Below are 16,537 nucleotides of genomic sequence, written 5' to 3' on the forward strand. Positions count from 1 at the left end.
AAAGTCTCCAAAGGCTTCCTATTACATTTAAAATGAAAGCCACATGTCTTACTACGGCCTATAAGGCCTTTGAGATCCAGCTACTACTTACTTACCTCTTTGACATTCTCTCTTAACATGTACTCCGTTAAGCTAGCTTTTCTCTGCCCACACTGGCGTCTGGCAGGACCTCAGACTTGCCAAGTGGGCTCTGGCCTCGGGGCCTTTGCATTCTTCATTTTTCTGCCTGGAATACTTGTGCACAGATCTTCTCAGCTTGTTGTTTTCATTTAGGAGAAGTGTCTTACCCAATGACTCTATCTAAAACCTCTTTACCCCCTGTCATTCTCTATTTCATTACTTTGAATGTTTTCTTCAGAGCATTTATATGAAACTAAGTCATTTGTTTTTTGGAGTTATTTCTTTGTTTACTTGCCTATTGTCTGCCACTCCACTAGAACATATGCACCCTGAGGACAGGCACTTTGTGTATGTGGCTCACAGCTGCATCAATCACCGGCAGTTACTGGTAAGGGTATTAAGTAGCAGATATTTAATTAATATATGTTGAATGGATGATTGCTGAGACCAGCTTGGTCAGGGAGACCCTAACCTAGCGGCGCTAGAGGAATTAAAGACACACACACAGAAATATAGAAGTTTGAAGTGGGAAATCAGGGGTCTCACAGCCTTCAGAGCTGAGAGCCCCAAGCAGAGATTTACCCACATATTTATTAACAGCAAGCCAGTCATTAGCATTGTTTTTGTAGATATTAGATTATCTAAAAGTATCCTTTATGGGAAACGAAGGTATGGGCCAAAACAAAGGGGTGGGTCTAGCTAGTTATCTGCGGTAGGAGCATGTCCTTAAGGCACAGATCGCTGTGCTATTGTTTGTGGTTTAAGAACGCCTTTAAGCGGTTTTCCACCCTGGGTGGCCCAGGTGTTCCTTGCCCTCATTCTTGTAAACCCACAACCTCCCAGCATGGGTGTTATGGCCATCATGAACATGTCACAATGTTGCAGAGATTTTGTTTATGGCCAGTTTTGGGGCCAGTTTATGGCCAGATTTTGGAGGACCTGTTCCCAACAGATGATTGCTAGTTTTATGCAGTGAATATTCTTCCCTTTGTCAATTGATTGGGTTCCTGGGAAATAATTTATACTGACCCCCTACTGAAAGTGCAGGTGGTTTTAAAAAAAATCTGCTGCTCTTATGTCTCTTCAACAGCCAATGGGCATCTTTTCCATCCTTGAAGAAGAGTGTATGTTTCCTAAGGCTACAGACCTGACTTTCAAGACCAAACTCTTTGACAACCATTTTGGAAAGTCGGTTCATCTCCAGAAGCCCAAGCCTGATAAGAAGAAATTTGAAGCTCATTTCGAACTTGTCCATTATGCAGGAGTGGTGAGTTACCTCTGGACCCCCGGTCTTGAATTTTCCTGATTTTGTTTCAAATATGCTCAGCCAAAGCCCTTAGATGATATTTAAGTAATGTTTAGATTAAATGAAGAGAAGAACAAAATATATCTCAGTTCCACAAAAAAGGTAGTGTAACCATTTAGCACTCAGGAAATGAAATGGCCATACTACAATAGCATTCCATGTGCACAGAGGTCAAAAATCTCCAAATGGACTCTGTCAACCTCAACTCAAAGCAAGGCAGCTTCAGAAAGGCATGGAGACCATCAAAGTCATAGTTTCTCCCCATTTGTCCTTCCTTTTAACTTAACGTTGTGTGAATGAGTGATTTCAATTGATCTTTTTATTGAAGATTTTTTTATTCTCCCATAAAGAAATAGTCAACGTGAAGTAATGGTCTCCAAACTATGGCCAAAAAAGGTTTCTGATGACTCTTGCTACCTCTCCTCATTTCCTCACCGGCGTATATGCCCCTTTTTCTGCACTTCTACTTCTGGATGGTGATTCTGGGTGGAACAAAAAGAGAACTGATAAAGGATAAAATAATACTTTGACCTGAAAATGGCCTGCCAGCTGTACACAGATATGTTTATAGTTCTCTTCTTTGATATCCTGGCATATTAATTATAATGATATATACAGTAAAATACCATTGTAATTGCTAGGTTTTTTTGAGTGTTCACTGTGTGTCAGAGACAGTTGGATTATTTTATCATTCTTGCCTTTAAAGGACTGATGGGGTGAAATACCATTCAATCCTTCCTTCCTCTCTGTTGCTCTCTCTCCCCATTCTTATCTCTCCTCTCTTCTACTTCTTCCCCTATCTCTCTCACTTCTTCCCATCCTGTCTGTTCCTTTCTTTTGACAATGTTAATGATAAGAATCTTGAGAATCTTTTTGGGATGCCCAGTGGACTTTTGGAGTGTTATTCAGTACTATTACCTTAAACTGATTTAAAGGTAAAGGACCCACATAATTTGTGATTTATTAAAAGTAATGCACAGGCTGGGCATGGTGGCTCCCTGTAATCCCAGCACTTTGGGAAGCTGAGATGGGTGGATTGCTTGAGCCGTAGGAGTCTGAGACCAAACTGAGCAACATGTGGAAACTCTATCTCCACACACGCACAATAAATAAAAATGCAAAAAAAAAAATAGCCAACCATGGCAGCATGTGCCTATAGTCCCAGCTACTCTGGAGGCTGAGGGGGAAGGATTGATTAAGACCAGGAGGTCGAGGCTACAGCAAACTGTGACTATACCACTGCATTCCAGCCTGGATAACAGAATGAGACCCTGTCTCAAAAAAGAAGAAGAAAAAAAAGGTAATGCACAGCCTTCTATGTTAACTTATGCAATCTTTTTTCTTTTTATTACCTGAAATGCATGCCTTTCCAAAGGTACCTTATAATATCAGTGGTTGGCTGGAAAAGAACAAAGACCTCCTTAATGAAACAGTGGTAGCTGTATTTCAGAAGTCTTCCAACAGACTCCTGGCGAGCCTTTTTGAAAATTACATGAGTACTGACAGTGGTGAGTCATACAATCTTCCTTGATTTTTCAGCCTCAGAATGGAACCCATGGCTGCCTCAGCTTTTACAAAAATTCTTGCTTCTTTCCTGTGATATATTTCTGCTCCCTGTGGTCTGAGTCGTCCTCTCTTATTAGTCTTTCTGTCTTCAGGCTGGGGATTCTTCAGGGAGATGTTACTAGTGCTCTAAGATAGACTCAAGAAGTCTGTTCCTGGCCTGCTTTTGTCTTCCACTTCACCTAGCTACAAAGGGAAAACAAAAAACATGTTTTGATGAATGATTTTGGGGCAATAACTTATTGCCCCAAATATCTAAATAACTATATAACTATATACATACATATATACACATATATATAGTTACATATATATACATATATATATAGTTATTGCCCCAAATATCTTGAAATATTCTCTTTCACAGCACTCTGTGCACTTAGGGTTATTAAAAGCTTTGTGAAGGCAGGTGTTATGTCTGACTTGCTCAACTGTAGCCTCTAGCATGCAGCAAATACCTGTTTAGCAGGCATTCTATTCTGACAACTAATCTTGTTTAGTAGTTTGTAATTTACAAAGTACTGTTAGATACATTATCTTACTTATTTCTTACCATGACACTTTAAGATATGTACAATGTTCCTATCTTTCTACCTAAGCTTTGCCATATAGTAGATTTGTAAAATCAGGGATGCTACTTAAGAGAAGTTAATGCATATCACTGCATTTAGGATGCAGTGAAAACTTCTGCACCATCATATGATGGATTTGAAGAAAATGAGCCAAAGTTGCTAACACCAGCCTCACTGAAGTAAATGCTAACCTACTCACAGAGGGAAGCTCTCCACGATTTACAGCAAAAGTCACAGATCGACAGCCTCTGAGCAGAAACTGGCCTTCAAACACGTTTTGTTTGGTCCACACAAATTTAAAAAATCAGATTTCACATACACATTTGAGTTTCCGTTTTCTTTTGAAAAATGGAAATTCTGGGGAAATAGATAATCTAGCCAGCCTGGGTTCTGATTTCCCCATGGCAACAGTACACCAACTGTTCTTTAAATGGGGTGCGTACTCTCACTTTCAAACATACCCTGCTGTTATCTTACACCCAGCTGCATGTTAACTCCCAGCCCCTATCAGGCTGATTGGTTCTCCTGACTGACATAGGGAATGGAGAGAAAATTTAGCACTTTCTGGCTTTATCAGCACATGATGACATAATTCTGGAACATGCCTGAAATCCTCTGGGCCTGCCTCAAGAAAGCTATTGTGTCCGGACCCGGCTAATGTTCAGGCAGTACATTTGCCTGATTCTAATAGCTGCTAAAGTACCTCTGAGAAGTCTGTTTGATAGTAGCCACATACGCTTATGACTCCCAGTTGAGTAATTCTCTGATCATAAGAGATCAGAGAATGGTTTGGGCAGAGAATTAGAGGAGAAATCATCTTCTAACTCTTCAGGGTGTGTACTGTGTTCTTAGGAACTAAAAGACAAGAATTGTTCAGAATGGCCTTTTTTTTTTTTTTTTTTAAATTCTAAAACACCCTCTGAAAATGCTTGCCTCCAAGTTTCTGATGGATTCAAACTTTAAATTGCTAGTAATAACCATACTTTCTCCCGGGGAATCCAAATAATTTAAACCAGGGTTATAATTCTTTTTTAAAAATTAATGAAATATTCCCTTTTCATGGATGGAAAAACTGAAGTACAAAGAAGTCAAGAGTTTCACTGAGAGACCTGGGGTGTTTCAAAAGAACATTAGTGATTAAGCTTCATGACATCTGCCACGGCACAGTTGCTACTCAGGCACAGAGAATATTTTATTAGTTTTCCATATTGACAGCTACCCTATTCTGTCCAACTTGCCTATGGATTTTGTTGTTGCTGGGTTGCACATCTTAGTGACTTAGCATTATTCAAATGTTTATAAAGCTGGTTGGCCTAGCACAGGTTCTTTTGCTTCAAGAAAATGGAAATAGACTTATTATTTTTTATAAATCATGAATATAAATACATGAATGTAGCTAAAAACACAGACAATATAGAAAAACTGAAAAAAGAACATAAAAATTACCTGTAACCTCATATAGATTAACCAACTATTTACATTTTGGTATTTACACCCCTCAACATTTTTCATGTTTATAGTCACCCATAACACAGCTGCACTTAAAAACATGTGTACATACTCAAGGTCATCATATATAAAATTTAGGCTTTGCAAACAAACTTTTTCTCTAAAAATATCCTAGAAATCTTTCCATATAAGTTATATGGATCCACGTCATCATTTTAAAAGCTTACAGTGTTTCACTGTATGCATATTCTCTCATAAATTAATCTCCTATGGTGTGCATTTGTGGATTAACTTTGTTTTTGCTTAATTTTTTTGCAGTGACTAAATAATGCTTCAGTGAGTATTGTTGCACAGTTGCCTGATTATACCCTTAAGGAAAAGCACTAAAAATATACATTTTGTGATAAAAGACATACATATTTTGAAGCTTTTGGTAGATATTGCCATATTGTTCTAGAACTCTGATGAATTTATGCTTCCATCAGCGAGGTAGGATAATGTGACAAAAATGAGCTTTTTACATGTTTTCATCTTTTTTTTTTTTTTGCTAGCTATACCATTTGGGGAAAAGAAACGAAAGAAAGGAACTTCATTCCAAACAGCTGCATCTCTGCATAAAGTAATTTTTAATTGCATCTATTCATATATTAATTGCCTCACAATCTGCATGTGTTATTATTTATTTGACATTTCACATCCTCAAATAAGGATAAAGTATCAGGAATTAGCAAGTTGGAAAAGTTGAAGTTTATGCTATTATAATTAAGGGCTTTATTTTTTGTTGGTTCCCACCTACAACTCCTTTATCATCCCTGCACCCATCTTCCAGCTGATGTGCATATTGGCTCATAACAACTCTGAGTTGTCAGAATTGCACTTAGTGAAAGGGGAAACTAAGCTGCCTCTCTGCCCTCCTCTCCAGACTTTAGCCTCTCCCTTGCCTCAAGGGGGACCACCTATGGTGCAACTGGTGCATTTGTGTTTACAGCTCTTGCTTGCAAGGATCAGACTAAAGCTGAGTCTTGAGTCATTGCTTTTCTCTTCCCCTACTGTTCCCAGCTTTCTTCACTCCCTAAAAATCTCTCAAACCAGAATTCCCATCTCAGGTTTGGCTTCTAGAGAATCTAACCTAAGATAGAGGTTTTCCACAGAGAGAGAACTTGAGAAACAATTTCTTTTTTCAAGCCATTTTATTGCCCAGCCATAACTTTGATACTGCTATCAAATTCAAAATAGGTAGAGATGATTCACAATTGAACTATGTCTGTCAAATAAATATTGACTTGCCATAGGAAAGAAATAACGTGCATTGGGTAAGCAGGAAAGAATGTTGAATTCATTATTTTACTGTTAGAATACATCTTGGCTGTGAGAGTGAGTTGATAGATTTGGAGACATTTGTGAGGTGGATTGGTGTTTTTAGTGATTTGCAAAGTGATTTTATGTTTATTATGGTCTCCATTTTAGGAAAACCTGAATAAATTGATGACTAATCTGAAATCAACAGCACCTCATTTTGTGAGATGCATAAATCCCAATGTGAATAAAATGCCGGGTAAGAACTAGATTTCTTTGTAATTCACTCTAGGAAATAGATTTGATATTAGCTATATTGAATATCTTTTAAAGAAATATTTATTGGTGCCTTTTATATAAGGATAGAATTTTGTATAGAAAAATGAAAATATGTTAAAAATGAGGTCTTTGGAACCTCCTCAATATTGCCATTGAAATGGACATACAGAAGGATTTCACAGAGCAGTCTCAATTGGGCAACATTAGAATGTTTGATATTACTATTTAAATTCCTCCTTGAATTTTATGCTGAACATGGATGAGCTCCCATGCCATTGTCTACAAGGGCAAACTATAATAAAAAGGGAATTGAATAATCAATTAGGGGATTAAGGTAGATATTTCAGCATAAAGGAAGTTATTTGGTCTGAGTTATCTAAATTGACCATAAAGACAGTTCCTAAATCCATTTCTAATTGTTGACAACACCCTCTAGTCCTCCTTGCCAATGCCAACATCTTCTTCCCCTTTCTAATAGCATTTTTTTTTTATAGTTATGTAATTCTGGGCAGTGGATATATTTTTGTCAGAGAATAGTTGTAGGGGGATGATGTGATAGGTGGATGTTGGTGATTTTTTTTTTTTTTTATGTTTTCAATTCCCCAAACAAGGGTTTTACCAAAAATAACTACATGGATTGCTTTCCTTACTTCATGAACTTGACGATTCCCAGCCATCTCTTTGGAGTTACAGGCCCCTCTGGAGCTTGGTTTGGAGGCTGTCGGCCTCCAAGGAGTGTATATGACAAGCCCTAAGTCTTTAGAGCACTAACCACCCTTATAATATGTAGCCAGATGTTGCTGGTTCTGATTTCTGAGGTTCCTTAGTATCTTGCATTTTTACTAACCTTCTGTAATTAAGACCCCAATCCTGACACACTATGGCCTATTTTGGGAAAGTGTGATACAAAACAATGATGTTGCCGTTAGAGTTTCTGCAATACAAACACTTCATGTTCATTCACGGCTGTATGTTTTTGCCTCATTGTTTCCTATCAGCTGGATTTCTGGATGTGTCTAGGGACACTGCTTCCATCTAGCAAGGAATCTAATTAGCTGTGTTCTATTCTGGAGCAATTCTGTTACCTATTAGAGTTGCTTCCCATGGAGTCAACTTGGATTTCAGCAGGTTTGGTTTTTTTCTTAAAGTCATAAGACAAAGTCGTAAGAAAAGCTTCATGATCTAATCAAAACAGTTATTTATATGTACTTAAAGAGAATGAGTGAGTCTGAGGTTAAGGTGTCATAGGATTCTACTCCCTGTATCTCCCCTTTTTTAAAAAAAGTAACAATTTGAGACAGAATCTTGCTCTGTCCCTGAGGCTAGAGTGTAGTGACTAGAGTGTAGCTGTACGATCTCGGCTTACCACAACCTCTGCCTCCTGGGTTCAAGCAATTCTTGTGCCTCAGCCTCCTGTGTAGCTGGGACTACAGGCGTGTACTACCATGCCTGGCTAATTTTTGCATTTTTAGTAGAGACGGGGTTTCGCCAAGTTGGTCAGGCTAGTCTTGATCTCCTGGCCCTAAGTGACCTGCCCGCCTCAGCCTCCGAAAGTGCTGTGATTACAGGCATGAGCCGCTGTGCTGGCCTACTTTTGCCTTCTTATAGATTATCTGTTTCTGTCTGTGAAAGGGATTGGAGTGTAGAAATATGGGTATATGATTTAAGTTTATTTCTGTGACCTTGGGCACGGAGTCCTTTTTTGTTTTCATTTTTCATGTAATACCATAGTAGAAATTTGTGATAGGAGATGTGGTCCTTGGCTTGTTTCAGAAGACTCTCTGAGGGCAGGGACAGTGGCTTCTTGGATGGTTTTTCAAAGGCTTCTATTGGAGATTGCAGCTGACAGCTACAGTAGAGCTTCTTTTGATGAATGAGAAGGTGACAGAAGGATGCTTATACTACAGAATAGGACTTAGGCACTCTCATGAAAATAAGGGGAGAATGAAGTCTGGCATGTGGACAAGTCCTTCCTAAGCACAACTGTAAACAGAATGTTGTGCTTGTGTCCGTCTTCCCCTTTCCTTTTATTCCTCCTCCTTATCCCTTCCCCATCCTGCGCAGAGAAGGCAGTTCTCTTTTGTGTTCTTATCACCCTTTCTGGCTGGTTTTTGGTTGGCAAATGAACGTGAGACCAGCCATTTACATTCTAGCAAAAATTGTAATCTTTTTGCCTTCCAAGAATATTTGCTTAGAAACATCTCATCTAACTGTGAATTAAGGGGCATGTTCCATTTTAAAGGAATTTCAGGGAAATCATATTTGGAGATGCCTACATAATAGGATGATTACTGTGAGTACTATCAGGCCATAAGTGAGTGAACTCCTATGACCTATCATGTGGAAACTATCCAATTCAGACTTTCTTTTAACCCAAGATGCAGCAATTGGTACAAAATCTGGGCCAATAATTTTTTTTCAGGCACAGATCCACCGTGACTCTTTTTTTTTTCCAGGTATATTGGACCCTTACTTGGTTCTACAGCAGTTACGCTGTAATGGTGTCTTGGAAGGGATTAGGATATGCCGTGAAGGTTTTCCAAACCGACTGCAGTATGCTGATTTTAAACAAAGGTAAACATACCTTCCAGGATCCAAGAAGCCTGAGGCAGTTCATTCTGTTTTCCTCCCTTTCCGAGTGTTTAGGCATGCATTGTTTGTTTGGTTAATATCCTCCAGACTACAGATCGATGTGTTTTGGTGGTGGGAAGATATATGATGACAGAGTTCCATTATTATTTCCCCTTAAATCCAACATCCATGTAACTGTAATATCCTTAAATCTCTATTAACAGATAATAGACCCACATATAGAAGAAATAAATACAGAAGAAACATATGGAGGCTGAATTGAGTCTCTGAAATGTTGTGTATACTTAATCGTAGCTGCCATCCAAGCACGCTGTGGCTTTACTAGCAAGCCCCTGAAAGGAAGGAAGCCAGCAGGGTATATGGCAGGAGGCAGGAGTGGCATCTTTTCTATTTCCTGGATTCTAGAAGTTTAAATTATAGGTCATCAAGTCAATTTGAGCAAAGTCTGGTAGAGTAAAAAGGGGCATATTTCTTGCTTTAGAATTAAGAGGCATATTTCTTGTTTTCCACCAACTCACCAACAGGGTGAAGGAATCCTGGAAAAGACATTTAATGTCTCTGCTTTTCAGTTTCCTTATCCATACAGTAGAGATACTTATGCTTTCCTCCCTCCCTCTCTTTCCTCTTCCAATCCCACCCCTGCCTAATTGAGCAATCAATCAAATGAGGTTGCTTCTAAAGCAATATGAAAAGTACAAACTATTATACCAAGGCAAGGGATTATTGCTTGTACCCTCATTATTGTTACTAAGAATTTTGTGAAAATTGAACGTATTAATAACAGAGATAAAAATCTATATCTCCTTTCACCTCATTTGTCTAGATTAGTCTTTATTTGAATAATATGATTTCCCAACCCCAGGATTTTTTCTTTATTTTAAATTAGGTACTGCATTCTGAATCCAAGGACCTTTCCAAAGAGCAAGTTTGTGAGCAGCAGAAAAGCAGCTGAAGAATTACTTGGCTCCTTGAAGATAGACCATACCCAGTACCGATTTGGAATCACTAAGGTAACCAGAAAACTGCAAAGAATGCATTTGGAGACGAATTGGGGGAAGAGTGTGTATCTTAAAATACCTGTGAATGCTCAATTATAAGGCATTCTTCAGCTGTCATGACCATAAATAACACAAATAGATCTTAGTTGAAGGTGAAAACTTCAGTGCTGTTTGAGAAAAATATTCAATGTTTTTTAAACCTCAGTTTTGACTACATTTACATTTTTATAATTAGTCATCTAAGCAAATTTGTGCCAAGATATAAAATACTGAATCAACCTGGTGTTGTGAGAAAATGTGTATATATCAGAGCTGGAAAAAGGTGAATCGACTTCCTAGAGCAATGGCTTATCTATGTGTGAACTGATTCATCCGCAATATTCTTTTAGGGACTAATTTCTCTGAGTAATTTAAAACTTCAAAGGTAACCCACTATTAAAAAAATTAATCCAAAACCAATTTCCTTAAATGTGATTCCCTAAATTCTACTTCATCTTAGATGAACTTGGGATTCACATATTTTGGGAAACTTATAACTAATCAATAGATTTGGTCTTATCTGGCAGTCAACATCAGTTTGTTCGTAATGACATCCATATAAGGAACAAATTATTTGAAGGAGAGTTGGAAAATTCAGGATAAAGACCTCATAGAATTAGAATTCTGTAGTATATGGTTATAAAACGTTGGCTCCCACATTTTGAGTACTTAGGAATCAGTTTCTGCTGTTTATTGTTTCTGCTGATTTTCACTGATGATGCCTTCCTTCCTTGTGCGTTTAGTTATTTTTGCTGTATATTACTCCTCTGGGCCAAGACTGACATGAGGCAAGTGAAGCTCCTAAGGCACAAATTTCAAAGAGGCTTTCATTCTCAGGGTTGAGCAAGTGAGGTTGAGAGGCACACACTCTCAGGGCACTCTCACACTTAGTGCCTCCATAAAATGTGTGCCTTAGGCACCTCACTATTTCACCTTGTTTGTTAGTAATTATTCTTGAAAAAATATTTTTGTGGATTATTTGATGCCTTAGACAAAAGTGCCTTACTCTAGAACAGACGTCAGCAAACTACGGCCCAAGAGCCTGGTCCTATTTTTAATATATTGTCCACTAGCTAAAAATGGTTTTAGATGGTCCATGAATTGTTTAAAAAACAAGAATATCCTAAAGAGATTGTATGTAGTCCATAAAGCCTAAAAATATTTACTATCTGATTCTTTACAGAAAATGTTTGCAGAACGCTACCTGGTACTTTGGAGCACTGCATGCCTGAACCCATCTTCAAACTTAAACCAGCTTCCCTGAACAATTGACACATTATTAATAGATAAGGGGAAGAATAGTTTACATTCTTAAGCAAACAATAGAACCACATGATTTAATAACATGTTTTTTTTTTTCACATTTTAGATTTATAAAATCAAACTTTCTAGGGTGTAGATTTTACACATTAAATAAAACTTACAAGAAATGGAATTGATATATTTATCCCTAGGAACACAACAGTTGCTCACAGGATCATTCAATAAACATTTGCTGAATACCCATTATGAGTGGAGCTAACATCTGACTTTTCTTTTAGGTGTTTTTTAAAGCTGGGTTTCTGGGTCAACTGGAAGCAATGAGAGATGAGAGACTATCTAAAGTCTTCACATTGTTCCAAGCCAGAGCACAGGGCAAACTGATGCGAATCAAATTCCAGAAGATTCTGGAAGAAAGGTATTGTATGCCCACCCTGCACCCCCACTGCTAGGGTAACAGTGTGCCTTAACCAGTGCAACTAATCTCATTGTCTTATAGTAGGTCAAGAGCTGCCTTCTCTGGTTAGGCTGTGTCTTAAACATTTTTAAATCATAATATAACAAAAAGACAGAATGCAAAGGGCTTTTATTGCTCTATTCAACCAAGTATAGGCATAATTCAGATATTTCTTGCCATGCTTTCAGGCTTCCCTTTGAGAGAGATTTTTATATTCTGAGAAGTCTGGATCTCCGAGAGTGGTGCGACTCACAATTTATATCAGAAGCAGACCTGGAAAGGTTTGCATATATCCCACAGCCACCTCTGTGGGGAAGTATGCTTCAAAGGCCGAGGTGTTCTGACCCCTTTGTTACGTCCCGTGGGTCAGAAACTGTGGCTCTTGTTGACATGTAATCATAACTTTCTTACTTTATTTCAGACAGGTTCACTAGGGACATTTATCACCATGCTTGTACATTCTTAGGCATTGGTTTTGTCTGTTGTTTAATAGAATCACGGAAAGCAAGCTAGCAAAATCTCCAAACAAAGGGACTGTGAGCAAGGGATGCTGAAGTTGTATTTATTTTTCCCTTAGCATATATTGTCTTCTGAAGAGAGGTCTACAGATCTTGGTGTAACTTGTTTAATTGACAATTTGTTAATTCTATTTTTTCCCAAGAGAAAATGGTTATTACATGGTGATGTCAAAGATAATAGAGAGATGACTCTTAAGGGTCTTCTGTGACTCTCATATAGTGGTCAGTGTGGTATGGGAGTTTGGGGGTCAGGAAACATGGCTTCTAGGACCAGTTGTGTAAACTTGGGTAAGATTCTTAATTTCTCTATAGTTTACTTTCTTAATGTCTGAAGTGAAACCTCTATGATCCATTCTCTCTAAATTGTGACTTAAAAATTACTTTGAAAGATCTCAAGCAAATAAAAAATACTGTAATACATACTCATGGAGTCATCATGAAGGCATTTCAATTCTTAACATTATTAATTTTTTATTTTTGTAGAAACAGGGTCTCCCTATGTTGCCCAGGCTGGTCTCGAACTCCTGGGTTCAACAATCCTCTTGCCTCAGCCTCCCAAAGTGCTGAGATTACAGGCATGGGCCATGGCACCCAGCCAACTCTTAACATTTTTTTTCTGTAATTGCTAACAACATTTTAAAAAATTAACATACATAGTTGAAGCCCCCATATAGTTCTGCTGTAATCCAAGTCTTACCTTTTCCTTTTCAGACCCTGAGTTTGTGTCTCTCATTCCATGTTTTATATATGTCATATAAAAGTATGTTTTCATACCTTTGCTTATTCGATATGCAGATATCCTTAAAATGTGACATGATTTTACATGTGCTTAGTCTTCATGTAAATAATATTTTGTATATATTGTCCTGAAGTTTGTCTTTTATATTCAGTATTATTCTTTGAAATATATCGATGTTAATGAATCTAGGGCTAGCTTATTGATTTTAACTGCTGTATAGTATTCCATTATATGAATATATCATAATTTATTTATCCATTTTCCAGCTAATATAAATTTGTTATTTCCTTTTTTTTTTTTTGGCCAGTAACTTCTGCAGTGACATTTTTGTAAATGTCTCCCCATTCGTATATATAAGAGTTTCTTGAGGGCATCATTACTCAAAATACTCCATTTTCTGATAACAGTTTGTGGATAGCAGCTGGTCTGAGGCACACACTTTGAGTGTCGCTTCTCTAGGGCATGAATTAATAATAGGTTTTAGGTCACACACAACTTCAACTTTGCAAGATGTTGCCAAATTGCTTTCTAATATGCCATATTCTCCACCAGCAATGTATGAGAGTCCCGTTGTCCCATGTTCTCACTCACTTGTGGTATATCAGCCTTTAGAAACTTTTGCCAAATGTCTTCATATTTCTGACTTTGGGGAAAGCTATCATTTCCCTTTAAAGAATGATGTTCAGTGTAGTTTTTTTTGTTTTGTTTTGTTTTTGTAGAAATGACTTATTGTACGAAGGACATTCCTTCTATTTTATTTTGTTAAGCATTTTTATCAGGAAATTATTTAATCATTTATCTGCATCTATTGAAACAATCACATGGTTTTTCTGAATTAATCTATAAATGTGTGGAAATATATTAACAGATTTTTTAAAAAGTTAAACTTACTTTGGTTAAGAAATATTTTCATACATTGATGGGTTTGATTGTAATATCATCATGAGATTTTTCATCAATATGCATGAATAAGATTGGCCTATAATTTTCATCTGCTGTGTTATCTGAATTTGAATCAAGGTTATCCTAACCTCATAAACAGTTGAAGAATGTTTTCTCTCTTCAAAACATGAACCAGTTTATAACTGGTCTTTGACTCTTTGGTAGGCATTGCCAATAAAATAATCTGGATCTGGTGGTTCTTTTGTGATAGGTCTTATAATTTTGATTCAATTTATTTATTGGTTACATGTCTAATGAGATATTTTCTTCTTGAATTAGTGCAGGGAAGCTTTCTTTTATTGAAAAAGAAATTTTACATTTCTTTTGAATTTTTCAATTTGATCGATTTATTTTATTTTATTTTATTTTTTATTTTATTTATTTTATTTTTTGAGACAGACTCTCTCTCTATCACCCAGGCTGGAGGGCAGTGGCATGATATTAGGTCACTGCAACCTCCGCCTCCCTGGTTCAAGTGATTCTTGTGCCTCAGCCTCTTGAGTAGCTGGGATTAAAGGCTGTGTCTTCACACCTGGCTAAATGTTGTATTTTTAGTAGAGATAAGGTTTCACCATTTTGACCAGGCTGGTCTCAAACTCTTGGCTTCAAGTTAACTGCCTGCCTTGGCCACCCAAAGTGTTGGGATTACAGGCATGAGCCACTGTACCTGGCCTTATTATTTTTAAATCTCTACTGTATCTATATTATATTCCTAGAGCATAATCCTAAATTATTTATATTTCTAGAGTATTATCATTCCTAGTATTGTTTTCTTGTGCCTTCTTTCCTTTTTCTTGACCATTCATGCCACATCTTTATTTAGTCTATTTAATAAACCACTTAAACTTTTTTTCTAGATCATTAATTTCTGATCTTACCTTTATTCTTTTTTTTCTTCTACTTTGTGTTTATTCTTTTTCCTTTTTCCAACTTTATTCAGTTACCATTGACAAAAATTGGATATATGGTATATAATCTGATGTTTTGATATATGTAGGTATTATGAAATGATTACCACAATCAAACTGATTAATCCTCACCTTATGAAGTTATCTTTTGTGTGTGGTGAGAGCATTTAAGGTCTACTCTCTTAGCAAATTTCCAGTATACAACACAGAATTAGTAACTATGGTTACCATACTGTATATTAGATCTTCAGAACTTACTCATCCTGCGTAACTGAAACGTTGTGTCCTTTGAGCAACATCTCCTCATTTTCCCTATGGCCTGGCTGCTGGTAACCACCATTCCACCCTCTACTTCCGTGAGTTTGACTTTTTTAATATCCCACATATAAGTGAGATCATACCATATTTGTCTTTGTGTGCCTGGCTTATTATACTTAGCCATCTAATGTCCTCTAGATTAACCCATGTTGTCAAAAATGACAATGTTTTCCTTTTTAAGGTTGAATAATATTTCATTATATATTTATGCCACACTTTATTTGTCAATGAACACTTAGGTTGATTCCATATCTTGGCTATTGTGAATAATAGTACAATGAACATGATAGTGCAGATATGTCTTCAAAATTCAAATTTCATTAGTATTTTAAGATTGATAGATCCTATGGTAGTTCCATTTTTAATTTTTTGAGGAGCCTTCGTACTGTTTTTCTTAATGGCTGTACCAATTTACATTCCCATCAACAGTGTACAAGGGTTCCCTTTCCCCACATACTTGCCAACCCTTATCTTTTGTCTTTATTAATAGCCATTCTAACAGGTGTGAGGTGAGATCTCATTGTGGTTTTGATTTGTATTTCCCTGATAATTAGTGATGTTGAATATTTTTGCATATACTGTTGGCCATTTGTAGTCTTTTGAGAAATGTCTATCAGGTCATTGCTGATTTTTAATGGGGTTGTTTTCATGCTATACAGTTGAATTCCTCATATATTTTGAATATTACCCCTTTATTGCATGTATAGTTTGCAGATATTTTCCCCCATTCCATAGGTTGTCTTCTCCTTTTTGATAGTTTCTTTTGCTGTGCAAAAGCTTTTTAGTTTGATGTAATCCCATTTATTTTTGCTTGTGTTGCCTTTGATTTTGGGGTCACATTAAAAAGAATCGTTGGCAATTTATTGACCAATGTCAATAAACTTTTTCTCCAAGTGTTCTTCTGGTAATTTTACAGTTTCAGATCTTAAATTTAAGTCTTTAGTTCCTTTTGAGTTCATATTTGTATATGGTGTGAAATGAGGATCCACTTATTCTTCTGCATGTGGATATCTAATTTACTAACACCATTTATTGAAAAGACTGTCCTTTCCATACTGTGTGTTTTTGGCAACTTTATTGAAGAACAATTAACCATAAATGCATAGATTGATTTATGGGTTCTCCGATCTGTTCCATTGGACTATATGTTTGTTTTTATGCCAATACTTTGCTGTTTTCTT

General features: G+C 36.9%; 1 protein-coding gene across 1 annotated transcript in view; it reads left to right on the forward strand.

Annotated features, from left to right (window-relative positions):
* MYH15 (myosin heavy chain 15) overlaps positions 1-16,537 on the forward strand; it is a 128,966-nt gene that overhangs the window by 44,796 nt on the left and 67,633 nt on the right. Inside the window, exons 15-21 of the mRNA XM_050781421.1 lie at positions 1,211-1,387; positions 2,802-2,934; positions 5,562-5,629; positions 6,478-6,565; positions 9,042-9,159; positions 10,064-10,187; positions 11,756-11,892. Of these exons, the coding sequence (XP_050637378.1) occupies positions 1,211-1,387; positions 2,802-2,934; positions 5,562-5,629; positions 6,478-6,565; positions 9,042-9,159; positions 10,064-10,187; positions 11,756-11,892 (845 nt within the window). The remainder of the gene's footprint in view (positions 1-1,210; positions 1,388-2,801; positions 2,935-5,561; positions 5,630-6,477; positions 6,566-9,041; positions 9,160-10,063; positions 10,188-11,755; positions 11,893-16,537) is intronic.

Source organism: Macaca thibetana, chromosome 2 (genome assembly GCF_024542745.1).
Source record: "Macaca thibetana thibetana isolate TM-01 chromosome 2, ASM2454274v1, whole genome shotgun sequence".
Lineage (NCBI taxonomy): Eukaryota > Metazoa > Chordata > Mammalia > Primates > Cercopithecidae > Macaca > Macaca thibetana.